This window comes from Erythrolamprus reginae, chromosome 7 (assembly GCF_031021105.1).
Source record: "Erythrolamprus reginae isolate rEryReg1 chromosome 7, rEryReg1.hap1, whole genome shotgun sequence".
Taxonomy (NCBI): domain Eukaryota; kingdom Metazoa; phylum Chordata; class Lepidosauria; order Squamata; family Dipsadidae; genus Erythrolamprus; species Erythrolamprus reginae.
The window spans coordinates 83,445,789-83,460,874 of record NC_091956.1 but is presented as its reverse complement, the minus strand read 5'-3'; the positions used below and the strand labels follow the sequence as shown (position 1 = coordinate 83,460,874).

The 15,086-nt window shown below is 39.8% G+C and overlaps 1 protein-coding gene across 1 annotated transcript in view; it reads left to right on the top strand.

The window, feature by feature from the left end:
* The first annotated feature begins 6,488 nt into the window (after nt 1-6,488).
* Nucleotides 6,489-15,086, top strand: part of GRID2 (glutamate ionotropic receptor delta type subunit 2) — a 616,736-nt gene continuing 608,138 nt past the window's right edge. Inside the window, exon 1 of the mRNA XM_070756691.1 lies at nt 6,489-6,612. Coding sequence (XP_070612792.1) covers nt 6,504-6,612 — 109 coding nt within the window. The 5' untranslated portion in view covers nt 6,489-6,503. The remainder of the gene's footprint in view (nt 6,613-15,086) is intronic.

Here is a 15,086-nt window from a genome sequence, read left to right as displayed (position 1 = left end):
GGTGGATGTGGGGGAAACATCCACATGCCACAGGCCTGTTTTGCTTCCGATAGAATCTGCCGACGAAGTCTTCTCTGACGAAGGAAGCATGAGTGACAGGGAAAAGGGGAGTTTGGCCGACAGCCCAGGAGGAGATCAATCATCTTTATCATCCCTGGATTCTGAACAAGAACTTATGACGGACCCACGCATGCGTAGAGTGATGCAAAGGAGAGAACAACTGAAGGATTATTACAGGAGATAAGTGAGGCCACCTGTGCTTGGGTGCTGTAATTAGTGCTACAGATAAAAAGAGCAGTGTGCTGGTTTAGCCTCGTGGAAGTTTATCTGATTCATAGTTTCCTGGTTTGCTGTTTCCCTGTGCAAGATTGTGTGTGGAATTTCTGGACTTTGGAATATGACTCAATTTCCCAGTTACTGGGTGAGAAATTGGATTGCATTTAACCTGTGCCTTGTGTGTACCAGAAAATCCCTTTGACATTTAAAAAGGGAGTTTTTTCTGCTTTTCTGTTGATAAGACTTTTGGTTTTCCTTCTATCGTGTGGTGTGTGTCTGTTTGGACTAATTACCCTGTAATTACGGGCGGCTGGGACACGCCTGCAGAACACCTTTTAAAAATAGCCCTCAAAATATTTCATTCTTCTAGGAAGGGAGATGGTGCCTCCCCACAGCAGGAATCTCTCCAATTTGGTTCCCTTCAAGTAGTAGAAAAAGTTAAAACCATTTATGTTATGTATGAACAGTAAATACAAGGAATTGTAAAAAAAAAAGTAAGCCATCTGATTTAACAATAATATTTACTGATAGAGTAGTAGATGCTTGGAACAAACTTCCAGCAGACATGGTTGGTAAATCCACAATAACTGAATTTAAACATTCCTGGGATAAACATATATCCATCCTATGATAAAATAGAGGAAATAGTATATTTGTATCCCGCTGTTCTTCGGAGAAGGACAGCATAAAATCTCATTAATAATACTAATGATACTAATGATACTACTACTACTAATAATAATAATAATAATAATAATAATAATAATAATAATAATAATAATAATAATGGCAAACCAGATGGACAATGAGGTCTTTTTCTGCCATCAATCTTCTATGTTTCTATATTTCTATTTTAAATATCCAAACTAATATAAGATGCAAGTAGCTAGATCCTTTCTTTAGAACTCTGAAACATTTAAGTCGCATTTAATGTAATGCATTTAATGTAATGCATTCGAAAGGAAACGTATCTTCTTACATGACATATTTTGATCACAATTAACAGAGAATTAAGGAACTCTTTCTTCTGTTCTATAACTCTGTGCCCATCTATCCCCATTGCCATAGCAATATCAGCTCTTATAATAATGCGTTATCAGCAGTTCAGGAAACACAGTGTAATTGAATTCACACGCTGGAACAAACCAACCAACAATGTCATTGGGGACAAAAAGCAATCATATTAAGCAATATTCATTAGAACATTAAATGCCTAAGGGTTTATTTTTTTCTTTAAAAAAATATGCCAATAATTTTGATCTATTAGACTATCAAATACCCAGGTGCAATACTTAAGTCTATATTAATTCATGTTGAATAATATTTGTAGATGGCTACTTTCTCATTTACATAATTATGCCTGGCTGTTTTTCTATAACATTTTTTGTACTTAAAAATACAATACCTAAATCTGTACCCTCTACTTTCTATTTCGGAACTGGTATTTGTAAAATAATGTAAAATAATACGTTATAATTAAAAACTGCCCAATTTCTCATAAAGTAATATGTTTTTCTAACTTGAAAAATGCTTGACACCCTGTGGGATGGAACTTAGTGAAATCCATGAAAAAGAGAACAATTCAAATCTCATAGAATATAATGTACTTCTAAAATGACATCCTTTGAGAGAGGGGATCAGAGGTGGTTTTCAGCCGGTTAGGGTGAACTGATGATAGCGAACTATGGGTGGGCCTGTAATGGTGGGGTCATCCTTGGCTTTCTTGACCTCTCAGTGTCTTTTAATATCATCAATCATGGTATCTTTTTAATATGTTTGTGAGTGACATAGGGGAAGGTTTGGTAGGGAAGGTTTGCCTATTTGCCGATGACTCTAAAGTGTATAATAGGGTTGATATTCCTGGAGGCGTCTGTAATATGGCAAATGATTTAGCTTTACTAGATAAATGGTCAAAGCAATGGAAACTGCAGTTTAATGTTTCCAAATGTAAAATAATGCATTTGGGGAAAAGGAATCCTCAATCTGAGTATTGTATTGGCAGTTCTGTGTTAGCAAAAACTTCAGAAGAGAAGAATTTAGGGGTAGTGATTTCTGACAGTCTCAAAATGGGTGAACAGTGCAGTCAGGCGATAGGGAAAGCAAGTAGGATGCTTGGCTGCATAGCTAGAGGTATAACAAGCAGGAAGAGGGAGATTATGATCCCGCTATATAGAGTGCTGGTGAGACCACATTTGGAATACTGTGTTCAGTTCTGGAGACCTCACCTACAAAAAGATATTGACAAAATTGAACGGGTCCAAAGACAGGCTACAAGAATGGTGGAAGGTCTTAAGCAAAACGTATCAGGAAAGACTTAATGAACTCAATCTGTATAGTCTGGAGGACAGAAGGAAAAGGGGGGACATGATCGAAACATTTAAATATGTTAAAGGGTTAAATAAGGTCCAGGAGGGAAGTGTTTTTAATAGGAAAGTGAACACAAGAACAAGGGGGCACAATCTGAAGTTAGTTGGGGGAAAGATCAAAAGCAACATGAGAAAATATTATTTTACTGAAAGAGTAGTAGATCCTTGGAACAAACTACCAGCAGACATGGTAGATAAATCCACAGGAACTGAATTTAAACATGCCTGGGATAAACATATATCCATTGTAAGATAAAATACAGGAAATAGTATAAGGGCAGACTAGATGGACCATGAGGTCTTTTTCTGCCGTCAGACTTCTATGTTTCTATGTATCCTTTTGGATTGGTTTCAGCTGGTAGTGAATACAACAACGGGGCAGTTATGTACACCACATTATCAATATATGCTATGCCTCTGCTTCGCAAGCTGCATTGGTTGCCAGCATGCTACTAGTCTCAATTCAAAGTGCTGGTAGTTATTTATAAAGACCTTCATAGCGTGGGGCCAGGCTATTTGAGGGACCATTTCTCCCCAATTATGGCTAGACATCCCATTAGGTCCAGCAGGAGCAGCCTGCTCTGTGGTCCATCCATTGGGGAGTACCATCTGGCCTTTCTTCTCATGCTGCCCAGCGTTTCCCCAGAGGTAAACTTAGCTACAACTTCACTAGCTTTCCTCAAAGCCTTAAAAGAGTTGTGTCATTGAGCCTGGGCATCTGGATATAGAACAGAGTCCATGCAATGGTTGCATTGATTTATTGGCTGGTTGTTTTGTTTTTGCTTTGTTGCTGATTGTGTATGTTCATTGTTATTGTTTTTAACTGCTGTCATCTACCCAGTCATTAATTTGAAATGAGAAGCCGTATAGATGGAAGTAAACAAATAAACCTTGTCTTACGATCCTAGTTGGTTCCAGGGGGAGGTTCGTAAGACGAAAAGTTCGTAAGACGAAACATTGTTTCCCATAGGAAACAATGTAAAATCAATTAATCCGTGCAATGAAAAAAAACAACGGAAAAAAACGCCGCCGCCCGGCTGTCACCTTTTGAAACAGCCGGGGGGCTTCCCAGCGTCCTCCTGAACCCGAACGCCAAACCCGAACTTCCGGGTTCGGCATTCGGGAGGCCGCCGAGAAGCCCCCCGGCTGTTTTAAAAGGTGACAGCCGGGCGGTGGGGCTTTCCAGCGGCCTCCCAAACCCGAACTTTTGCCGAACTTCCAGGTTCGGTGTTCGGGAGGCCGCCGAGAAGCCCCGCCACCCGGCTGTCATCTTTTGAAACAGCCGGGGGGCTTCTCGGCGGTCTCCTGAATGCCAAACCTGGAAGTTCGGGTTTGGCGTTCGGGTTCAGGAGGACGCTGAGAAGTCCCCCGGCTGTTTCAAAAAGCGACAGCCAGGCAGCAGGGCTTCTCGGCGGCGGCGGGTTCGTAAGAAGGAAAAAGTTTGTAAGAAGAGGCAAAAAATTTCTGAACCCCGGGTTCGTATCTCGGGCTGTTCGTAAGACGAGGGGTTCGTATCATGAGGTACCACTGTACAAATGACCCTTATGATGGTAATGTTTCAGACCTGAAATCTTTCCAATTTATAGCATTCGCATCCCATTCTTCTTCTTTGCCAGCATCTTAGGCAGGTTACTCCTATCATTGGATTAATCCTCTGCATACAGGTGACTTGTTGGAATTACCGTGTTTCCCTGAAAATAAGGCCCTGTCTTATACTTTTTTGAACCCTGAAATAAGCACTTGGTCTTTTTGCCATACAATCAAAAGCCTAATTGGGCTTATTATCAGGGGATGTCTTATTTTGGGGAAAATAGAATAGGTTGAGGCAGCGGTTGGCTATGAGGCAGAACGCTAAATTGTGCTCGCCGTCGTGGCTCATAAGTTCTTGCAGGACCAGCCCAATTTTGCTGCTGCACCTGTGGAGGTAGCAATATTGCGCCCGTGTTTCGGTGAGATTTTACCTGCGGTTCTGTGTGCGATGTTGCTATCTTCACAGGTGCAGCAGCAAAATCACTCTGGTCCTGCAAGAACTTATGAGCCGTGGTGGCGAGCGCAATTTAGCATTCACTGCTGGGTTGAGTTTAGAATCAGGCCTATATAATTGTCATACAAGCATGACTAACATCTAAATCTCTACATGGGGCTACCTTTGAAAAGTGTTCGGAACCTTCAGATCGTGCAGAATGCAGCTGCGAGAGCAATCATGGGCTTTTCCAAATATGCCCATGTCACACCAACACTCCGCAGTCTGCACTGGTTGCCGATCAGTTTCTGGTCACAATTCAAAGTGTTGGTCATCACCTATAAAGCCCTTCATGGCACCGGACCAGGGTATCTACGAGACCACCTTCTGACACTTGCCAACAATTAATCAGTGGAACAACTTTCATCCAGAAGTTGTAAATGTTCCAACACTGGTAGTTTTAATAAGATATTGGATAACCATTTGTCTGAAATGGTATAAGGTTTCCTGCTTAAACAGGAGGTTGGACTATAAGACCTCCAAGATCCCTTCCAACTCTATTATTCTGTTCTGTTCTGCTACTCTACTCTACTCTACTCTACTCTCTTGGAAACTGAAAACAAAATCCCAGATATTATTAAATATTAAATTGTGACTTTATTGTTTTAAGAAAACAGCACAGTGGTATGCCTGTAATGATAAAAAGATCTGCTTGACTCAAGAGAAATTAAATTTCATCTTGCTTAAATTGGAATAGCTAGTAGACAGATAGGTTCTACTATAATGATATTGTCATTAAGTGTGTTTTTTTTAACCTGGATGTTTGGGGACTTGATGAAGTTGCCAGCCACAGTTCCTTGTACGGCTGTTTTATCATTTCTGTTAGAAGAAATAATGACATTTTGTGCTGATCCATACACTAATTTCAGCAAATCTTAATAACGCAAATCTTCAGCAAATCTTAATAACGTATTGCATTGTGAGATATGTATTTCTTATTTTGTTCTGAAAGGCCTTGAATTATAACCCAATGTTTCATACCATGAAATATGGTGATGAAACATGATAGAATGTGAATTTAATAAGTGTGGTCTTGTATCTCCTAACACTCAAAATAAAGGCTTGGTGTCTTAGGAACAGAATCAAGGATCTGAAATGCAAATGAAATTAGGATTAAAGGAAGGTTTTGTGTCATAATTTTATTCAACTCTGTCAAGAATTAGAAATGCAAATGAAATTAGAGCAAGGACAGATACTCCTTCAGTATATCTGGACTTGTTGAAAATAATTTGGTTGAATTCCAGTAAGCTTCCACCTGTCCCTGCTTGTCCTAGTTTCCAAAGCTCCTGAGGGTAGGACAAGAAGCAGTGGGTGAAACCTTGGTAAACAGGGATCCAGTCTGGAACTAAGGAGACATTTCCCGACATTTTTCTGGGTTCGGGTTCTTAAGTAGAAAATGGTTCTTAAGAAGAGGCAAAAAAATCTTGACCACCCGGTTCTTATCTAGAAAAGTTCTTAAGTAGAGGCATTCTTAGGTGGAGGTACTACTGTATAACAACCCATGAGGAACTCCTGCTTCAGAAGATTACTAGGTAAGAATGTATTGAATTGTCTAGGTATGAAGACATACTGAAGATGCAAGATGATAGGAGCTGAAGATTCCCCATCTGTTCTCTGATTTTATGCATGACTACACCATTTTATCACTGCTGATTTGGAAGGGAGCAATGTTTATAAATCCTCCAAATGCAGGCACATGTATCTCAAATGCTAATGTCCCGAATGTCTATGTTCTGGATTTATTTTTCCTGTTCCTGATATTGACCATGTTTCTTCTGTCTCTCTTTTTAGGGGCAATATTCGATGAATCTGCAAAAAAGGACGAGGAAGTCTTCCGCATGGCCGTTTCCGACCTCAACCAAAACGATGAAATTTTACAAACAGAGAAAATCACCATATCTGTGACTTTTGTGGATGGCAACAATCCCTTTCAAGCAGTTCAGGAAGGTAGGGTCTCCAAGCCTGATTCGTTTCCTTGTGTCTTGGTGACATTTGAAATCCTTGCAAATGAAGCCGCGTTGAAGGAGTTTGCTTTGGCTATGAGCCGGGATACTGTTGTATTCCGTAGAGTTTCTCAGATGGATGAAATGTTTATTCTTAAGTGACAGTGACATGGAGCAGCACATTTTGCTTTCAATCATAATAATTAATTAGGGGACTTGGAGGCATCTGACGGAATGAACCCTTCTTTTAATCTGTAGAAAAAGATTGAACATGATTGTCTCACCGCAATATTTATTTTGATTTGATCAGCGTATTCTGATGAGTGAAAAATAGGAATTTAAGACTTCTTAACATGAATGAAGGTTCACACTTTTATCCATATCATGATGGCATGTGAGAAGAAAGATAAAGAATTGGTGTGCTTGCTCAGTTTATGATAAGCCTTTTTTTCCCATAAAATTTGAAAGAGTTGCAAAGTTACATTTGTCCAAAAAGGATGAGAATTTCACTTTCCGAAGTGATCAATATAGTTTGAGTGATCATTGTTTTGCATACATGACAGTGGCTAAAAGAGAGATTAGAGATTAAGACTTCTGAAGTAATTACATTTAAGAATTTCAAGTTTCTACAGCTTGCAAAATTCATTATTGATTCGTGTATTCATATACATATGCACCACATTCTGATATTCTACATTATGATTGATATATATATACACACTGCAGTAATTAAATTTTGGAAGATAATTGATTTTTATTTCTGCTTTGTATAAGTAACTACTAATATTTTCCTACTACTCTTTTCAATTCAGATAGATTTATTCTTTTTTAAAAAAGAAGGTCCATTGACATCAAGGGAAATTGGTGCAATATTATTGATTCGTGTATTCATATATATATGTATATGCACCACATTCTGATATTCTACATTATGATTGATATATACACACTGCAGTAGTGAAATGTTGGAAGATAATTGATTTTTTATTTCTGCTCTGTATAAGTAACTACTAGTATTTTCCTACTACTCTTTTAAATTCAGATGGATTTATTCTTTTTTTTTAAAGTAAGTCCATTGACATCAAGGGAAATTGGTATAATACTGATATTCTACATTATGATTGATATATACACACTGCAGTAGTGAAATGTTGGAAGATAATTGATTTTTTATTTCTGCTCTGTATAAGTAACTACTAGTATTTTCCTACTACTCTTTTCAATTCAGATGGATTTATTCTTTTTAAAAAGTCTTAAAGTTCACTGAAATCAAGGGAAACAACCATTGCAAGTCCCAGTGATCACAATAGCTGTACTTTAAGAGTGTCTAAATTTGAATCCACTCCTGATGTTTTCTGCTATTGTATTGCAAATATGCAAGAAACGAGTGTTTTCTTTTGTTTGTTGAACTTAGGGCTTTTACAGTTATCACTGTGTAATTATAAGAAAGGTGGCTCTTTTATATTTCTGCTAGAGCAAGTGTGGCAATTTGTCTATTATACCACGATGAAAATATATGGTACGGTTGTTGTTGTTTTTCCAAAGACTGTAATTTAGGGTTTCACAGACTTTAATTTGGGGTTTTTTAAGTAGGTCTTTCTATGGTAGACCCAGGAGGAGGAGGAGGAGGATATGTTTTCTCTTCGACTAGTTGCTAAATACCGTTCTCCTTTCTACAATTGCATCACTAATTTTTTCAATGAAATTTAATAATATTTTGGAAATGAATAATGGGATGAAAACTGTGATTGTATTTCCTGTAAAAACCTTTAAAGGATAAAATATCTAAATGTTCTGCCGGGCTCACTGATAGGAGCCTCCCGAAAATTCAAGGGTACAAATTTCAGACACACACGTTTGAAAATTCAAAACAATGTTCTTTATCACGAAATTCAAAATAAACTAAGCCCTCTTTTTGTATTGCAAAGAGCACTCGTCCCAAAACAACCAGGTAGTCTGTACAATTTCCCTTAAGCAGTCATTAAGTACTTAGCTAGCAGCTGTGAAGAAACTTCACACCCCTTCTTCTTCCAAGGAAGTGAGACACACACACACACACACACACACACGTTGCTCTGCTTTGGTTTCAAAGGCATGAAAAAGCAACAAAGTCCAAAAAACACAGGATTCCTGACGAACTCCGATCAGATATTCTTCCACAACGGCCAAACCCACACGCTGCTATTTATAGCAGCAGCCCTAATTACTGGAGCCCCACCCAAACACAGGTGGCCTCCCTTATTTCCTGTAATATGTCCTTACTTGGTCTCTTCTACGCATAATTCTGCACTTGCGTGGGTCCAAAACATCATCATCTGAATCAACGGAAGATAAGGGAGAGTGACTGTCTGGGCTGTGTGCCAAGCCCCCCTCTGCCGAGTCACTCCCACCTTCTTCTTCATCCAAGGAAACTAAACTCTGAACTGATTCTGTCTGCAATAACACAGGCCTGTGACATATTGAAGTTTCCCCTGCATCCACCTCCCCATTCCCTGGGGCAGGAGCTGGGCCAGAGCCAACCACAACAGCTAAGAGTGTAGTTATTGCTACATTGGATTTATTTATTATTAGAGCTGAAAGGGACCTTGCAGGTCATCAAGTCCAACCCCCTGCTGAAACAGGAAACCCTCCACCACCCCAACCAGATGGCAGTCCAATTTTCTTTTGAATGTGTCAAGTGATGGGGCGTTCACAACCTCTGCTGGCAGCAGGCTGTTCCACTGGTCGATCACTCTCAGCGTCAGAAAGTTCTTCCTTATTTCCAGGTTGAATCTCTCCCTGGTCAGTTTCCATCCATTGCTCCCGGTCTAGCCCTCTGGTGCCCTGGGAAATAGTGTGACCCCCTTCTCTCTGTGGCAACCCCTCAAATATCTGTATACTGGTATAACCTGTTGTGGTTAGCTCTGGCCCAGCTCCTGCCCCAAGGACTGTGGATGTGGGGGAGACATCCACATGCCGCAGGCCTGTTTTGTTCCCGGTGGAATCTGATGCTGAAGGCTCCTCTGACCAAGAAGACATGAGTGACAGGGAGGAGGAGAGTGTGGCAGACAGCTCAGAAGGAGATCAATTCTCTAGCTCCTCCTTGGATTCAGAACAAGAGTTAATGATACAGCCACGCATGCGGAGAGCGAAGCATAGGCAGCAACAACTGAGAGATTATTATCAAAGAAAATGAGGCCACCTGTGGTTGGGTGGGGCTGTGGTCATTAGTGAGGCTGCTATAAAGAGCAGCCTGTGGGTTTGGCCACTGTGGAGGATTATCTGATCGTTGAGTTTCGTGCCTGCTTTACTGACTTCGACCTTGGTATGTTGTTTTTTCTCTGCTTTGAAACTAAACCAGAGCCAAGTGTGTTTCACTTTGTGGAAGAAGAAGGACTGTGAATTGCCTCACAGCTGCAAGCTAAGTATCACAGAACTGATAAGGGACTTGTATAAATTACCAGTTTGTTTGGAGACGAGTGCTCTTTGCTGTACAAAAAGAGGGCTTAGTTTATTTGAATTTTTGTTATAAAGAACATTGTTTTGAATTTTCAAACGTGTGTGTGTCTGAAATTTGTACCTGTGAATTTTCGGGAGGATTCTACCAGAGAGCCCGACAGAACACAACCTCTCTTCGTATGTCTTGGTTAACAGTCCCTTTATCATTATAGTTGCTCTTTTCTGTACTTTCTCTAGAATTTCAATGTCCTTTTTGTAGTGGGGTGACCAACATTGAATGCAGTACTCTAGGTGTGAGATTGTCTTACCTTTACTTCTTGACTCCATTTCAACGGCCTCAAAAATATGGCTCCGCTGACAAGTATATTCTACACTGGAAATGTTTCTGGCTCAAGAGCGAAAGGAAACATAACATTATAGCACAGATTTTCCTTCAGTTTTCTAGCCAAGCTTTAACTGTAAAACACAGAATACAGCAAGTCATCAAACATGAAATTAAATGTGCATGATTGAAATGAAGTCAACCAGTTCAAACCTCAATGCTTTGTTCCCCCTTTTTTCTGCATTATGATTGGTCAATAGCTTCCTTACATGCATTTTTTTTAAAATTAAAAATAATAGCAAAACCAAAGTTACTGATCCCAACTCCTTGCAGTTTTAGCTATGCATATTTATCATCTCAATTGACTTTATTCAGCGGTATAGAAGCCCATAAATATCCTCAGAATAGGTACATCTATATTATATATATTATGTATTTCTCAGCATAAGCACATCTTTTATTTTTTTATACAATTTCACTCGAAAAGCAATTCTGCTCTTATACAGCTAAATCAAGCAGTTCGTGTGCATTACACAAGGTGCTTGGGGTTGATTAAATGAATATCAGAAAGTGCACAGCAATGTTTACAGTTTAATATTCTTTTTAAAAAAGGAAAAATGCACCTCCATATGGAAGGAACATTTAGGCTAGAAAGCTGGGGATGAATTGGTACCGTGGTACCTCTGCTTACGAACTTAATTCGTTCTGTGACCAGGTTCTTAAATAGAAAAGTTTGTAAGAAGAAGCAATTTTCCCCCTAGGAAATAATGCATGTGATTGGGGAAACCACAGGGAGGATGGAGGCCCTGTTTCCTCCCAGGAGATTCCTAGAGAGGCCCCACGGAGGCTTCTCCCCGCTTTTTCCGGCCCTGTTTCCTCCCAGGAGATTCCTAGAGAGGCCCCACAGAGGCTTCTCCCCGCCTTTTCCGGCCCTGTTTCCTCCCAGGAGATTCCTAGAGAGGCCCCACGGAGGCTTCTTCACGCCTTTTCCGGCCCTGTTTCCTCCCAGGAGATTCCTAGAGAGGCCCCCGGAGGCTTCTCCCTGCCTTTTCCGGCCCTGTTTCCTCCCAGGAGATTCCTAGAGAGGCCCCATGGAGGCTTCTTTCCACCTTTTCTGGCTCTGTTTCCTCCCAAGAGATTCCTAGAGAGGCCCCACGGAGGCTTCTCCCCGCCTTTTCCGGCCCTGTTTCCTCCCAGGAGATTTCTAGAGAGGCCCCACGGAGGCTTCTCCCTGCCTTTTCCGGCACTGTTTCCTCCCAGGAGATTCCTAGAGAGGCCCCACGGAGGCTTCTCCCCGCTTTTTCCGGCCCTGTTTCCTCCCAGGAGATTCCTAGAGAGGCCCCACGGAGGCTTCTCCCTGCCTTTTCCGGCCCTGTTTCCTCCCAGGAGATTCCTAGAGAGGCCCCACGGAGGCTTCTCCCTGCCTTTTCCGGCCCTGTTTCCTCCCAGGAGATTCCTAGAGAGGTTACCGTTTAGGAGGCTTGGGTTTGTAAGTGGAAAATGGTTGTCCACTAGGACTCCAAGGTCCCTCTCATAATAGACTGCATTCTTTTTTCTTTTTTTTAATATAAAGTTTTATTTACAAGGATATATACAGTAAATACATTTAGGTACAGACAACAATGTAAGTATGTAAAGATACAGAAGGAAAATAATTAACTGGAAAAAGCAAAGATTGTGTATCAAATTTTAGGTAATATGCATTTGACCATAAACAGAAGACAAAACAGAATAAAACAAAACTAACAAAAATGAGAAAACAAACCAACCAACAGAATGAATAACAAAAAACAGCAAAAAAAAAGACACAGAAAAAAAGAGAAGGCGGGCGAGTGTACGATAGATCTGTATTGATAATATGAACTAAAAATATTCTTAATAGCTCATTACAATATAGATAATATTCTAAATTATAAATAAGTAAATATAGTGTTGCATATAGCAAAGCCAAGAGATTTTGAGTGAATCGTTTTAGTTTTTAACCTATATCTTTATCTCATTCAGCCATTGAAAAAGAAGAATTTTTGACACTAACTGCTGTGCCCCCATGGCTCTTAAATTCCATAATCAACATTGTGAGGTCCTTGGTTGTTTGCTTGAAGATTTTTCATTACTTGACCATCTTCAGATAACATCTGTGGTCACTGAATAATTACAGTAAGTAACAAAAGTCTGCAAGCAAATTACAATGCTCAGAGTATACCAAGGATTTTACTGCTAAATAGTGAGCAAAAGTTGATAACAACTTTACCAAAACAATTTTTATCTGCCTGACTAGATGAAGTTGACTAGGAAATCAACTTGATAGAAAGGCTAGAACTATTTTGGCAAGGTTTTTTTTTTTTGCTTCCGCACATGCTGAAACATGGGCGCACCTGTGGCTCCGTGCGCGGAGTTCTAATCTCCGGAGGGAGTTGGTTCCAGAGGGCCGGGGCCGCCACAGAGAAGGCTCTTCCCCTGGGGCCCGCCAAACGACATTGTTTGCCCGATGCTTTGCACTTCACATTCTGCTCAATGCAGTATATTTTATTCAACCTACTCCTACCCTTAAATATGACTATATGCCTTTTAAAAAACAAACAAACAAACAAACAAACACCAGCACATTTTATTATGGAATAAGAGGCCACGCCTGAAAATGAAAATTGAAAAGCAGTGAAGAATTGCGATATCATAAAGTTTTAATCTGAAGCTGAACATGCACCAGTTAATAAACAGCACATCAAATCCAAGCCTTTAATGCATCTGCCAGGAGTTTAGCAGTCCATGAAATGTGAGGGTTTTAAACTATTTTCCGTTGCAATCAGGGAAAATAGGGAAAGACAACCTTATCATCGCATTGCTTCGAGATCCAAATAGCCAGGAGGGCTTTATTCGCTAGGGCATAATTTTTTATCATAAAACTTCCGTGAAAGAAAAACCCCATAACCTTCAAATACACGGTTGCCCCACAAACATCATTTACTCTGTAGCCTGTTACTCAGGGCTGAAATCCTATTGTAGTCTGCTGGGGCTAACTTCAAGGTAAGGTTAAAAAAAGTAGGGGGGATTGAATTAGCCTTCCATTGAAGGACTGAATCACTGTTTCTTTGTTTATACTATACTTTTTTAAAAGGAACGAAGCAAAAGAAGTAGTAGCATTGTGCCTCAAGTACAATGAACTTGAACTACTGAAATTTTCCCATTATTTATAGAAAAGTATCCTGTAAAAATAATTACAAAACGAGTACATCAAGCTCATTGTATTGTATTGGCTGTAGTATTGACTGTTTTTTAAATAATAGTTGGTTTTAGCTTTAGTTTTTAATTATGGGATTTGTACTAAATTGTTTATTGCTGTTGCGAGCTGCCCCGAGTCTTCAGAAAGGGCCGGCATACAAATCTAATAAATTATTATTACGGTCGGCTTTGACATGTGAGTAGTTGTAAAACATTGGCTAAATTGACTGTATCCCAAAGCACAGCAAACTCATTCATTAGAGCCGGGGCGGCCCAAGCAGGTAGAGTGCTGTACTGCAGGCCACTGAAGCTGACTGTAGATCTGTAGGTCAGCGGTTCAAATCTAATCACCAGCTCAAGGTTGACTCAGCTTTCCATCCTTTCGAGGTGGGTCAAATGAGGACCCGGATAGAAACATAGAAGACTGACGGCAGAAAAAGACCTCCTGGTCCATCTAATCTGCCCTTATACTATTTTTGTACTTTATTTTAGGATGGCTATATGTTTATCCCAGGCATGTTTAAATTCAGTTACTGTGGATTTACCAACCACGTCTGCTGGAAGTTTGTTCCAAGCATCTACTACTCTTTCAGTAAAATAATATTTTCTCATGTTGCTTTTGATCTTTCCCCCAACTAACTTCAGATTGTGTCCCCTTGTTCTTGTGTTCACATTCCTATTAAAAACACTTCCCTCCTGGACCTTATTTAACCCTTTGACATATTTAAATGTTTCGATCATGTCCCCCCTTTTCCTTCTGTCCTCCAGACTCTACAGGTTGAGTTCATGAAGTCTTTCCTGATACGTTTTATGCTTAAGACCTTCCACCATTCTTGTAGCCCGTCTTTGGACCCGTTCAAAAGCATATTTGGGACTTAAATAAACTATAGTGATTGATTTAACAATTGTGGCAAGAAAAGTAATGCAATGGGACAAAAGTCACTTAAGAAATGTCTCACCTTTTTTGTCTCAGGTGCCAAAAGAGCGTGTATGTGCACTATCGCGCATGCATGAGTGCCCACACCCATAATTCAATGCCTGGGGAGGGCGAAAACAGATTCCCTGCTGAAGGCCCTCTAGATGCCAGAAACGGCCTGTTTCCCAACTTCTTTTTTTCCCCAATATATATTTATTAAATTTTTCCATTTTTAAAAAAAGTACATAATCATATCTACAGATGAATCTACATCGCATATACATTCCTATCAACATTGTTTTCTAATTACTTTTAGATTTCTTGATATTTTATTTCGATGTTTCTTTTGAGTTTCTTTTTTTTGTCCATTGGTACCATTTTGTCCAGGTTTCATAATAGTCCGATTTTTTTCAATTATTAAGTTCCATTGTCCATCTGTCCATCTCTGCACAGTCGTATATTTTCTTGATGATCTCATTGTCTTCAGGTATTTGCAGATTTTTCCAGTTCTGTGCAAATACAATCCTTGCAGCTGTTGTAATATGCAAGCTTAGATATTTTACATTTTTAGAATAGGTACCTC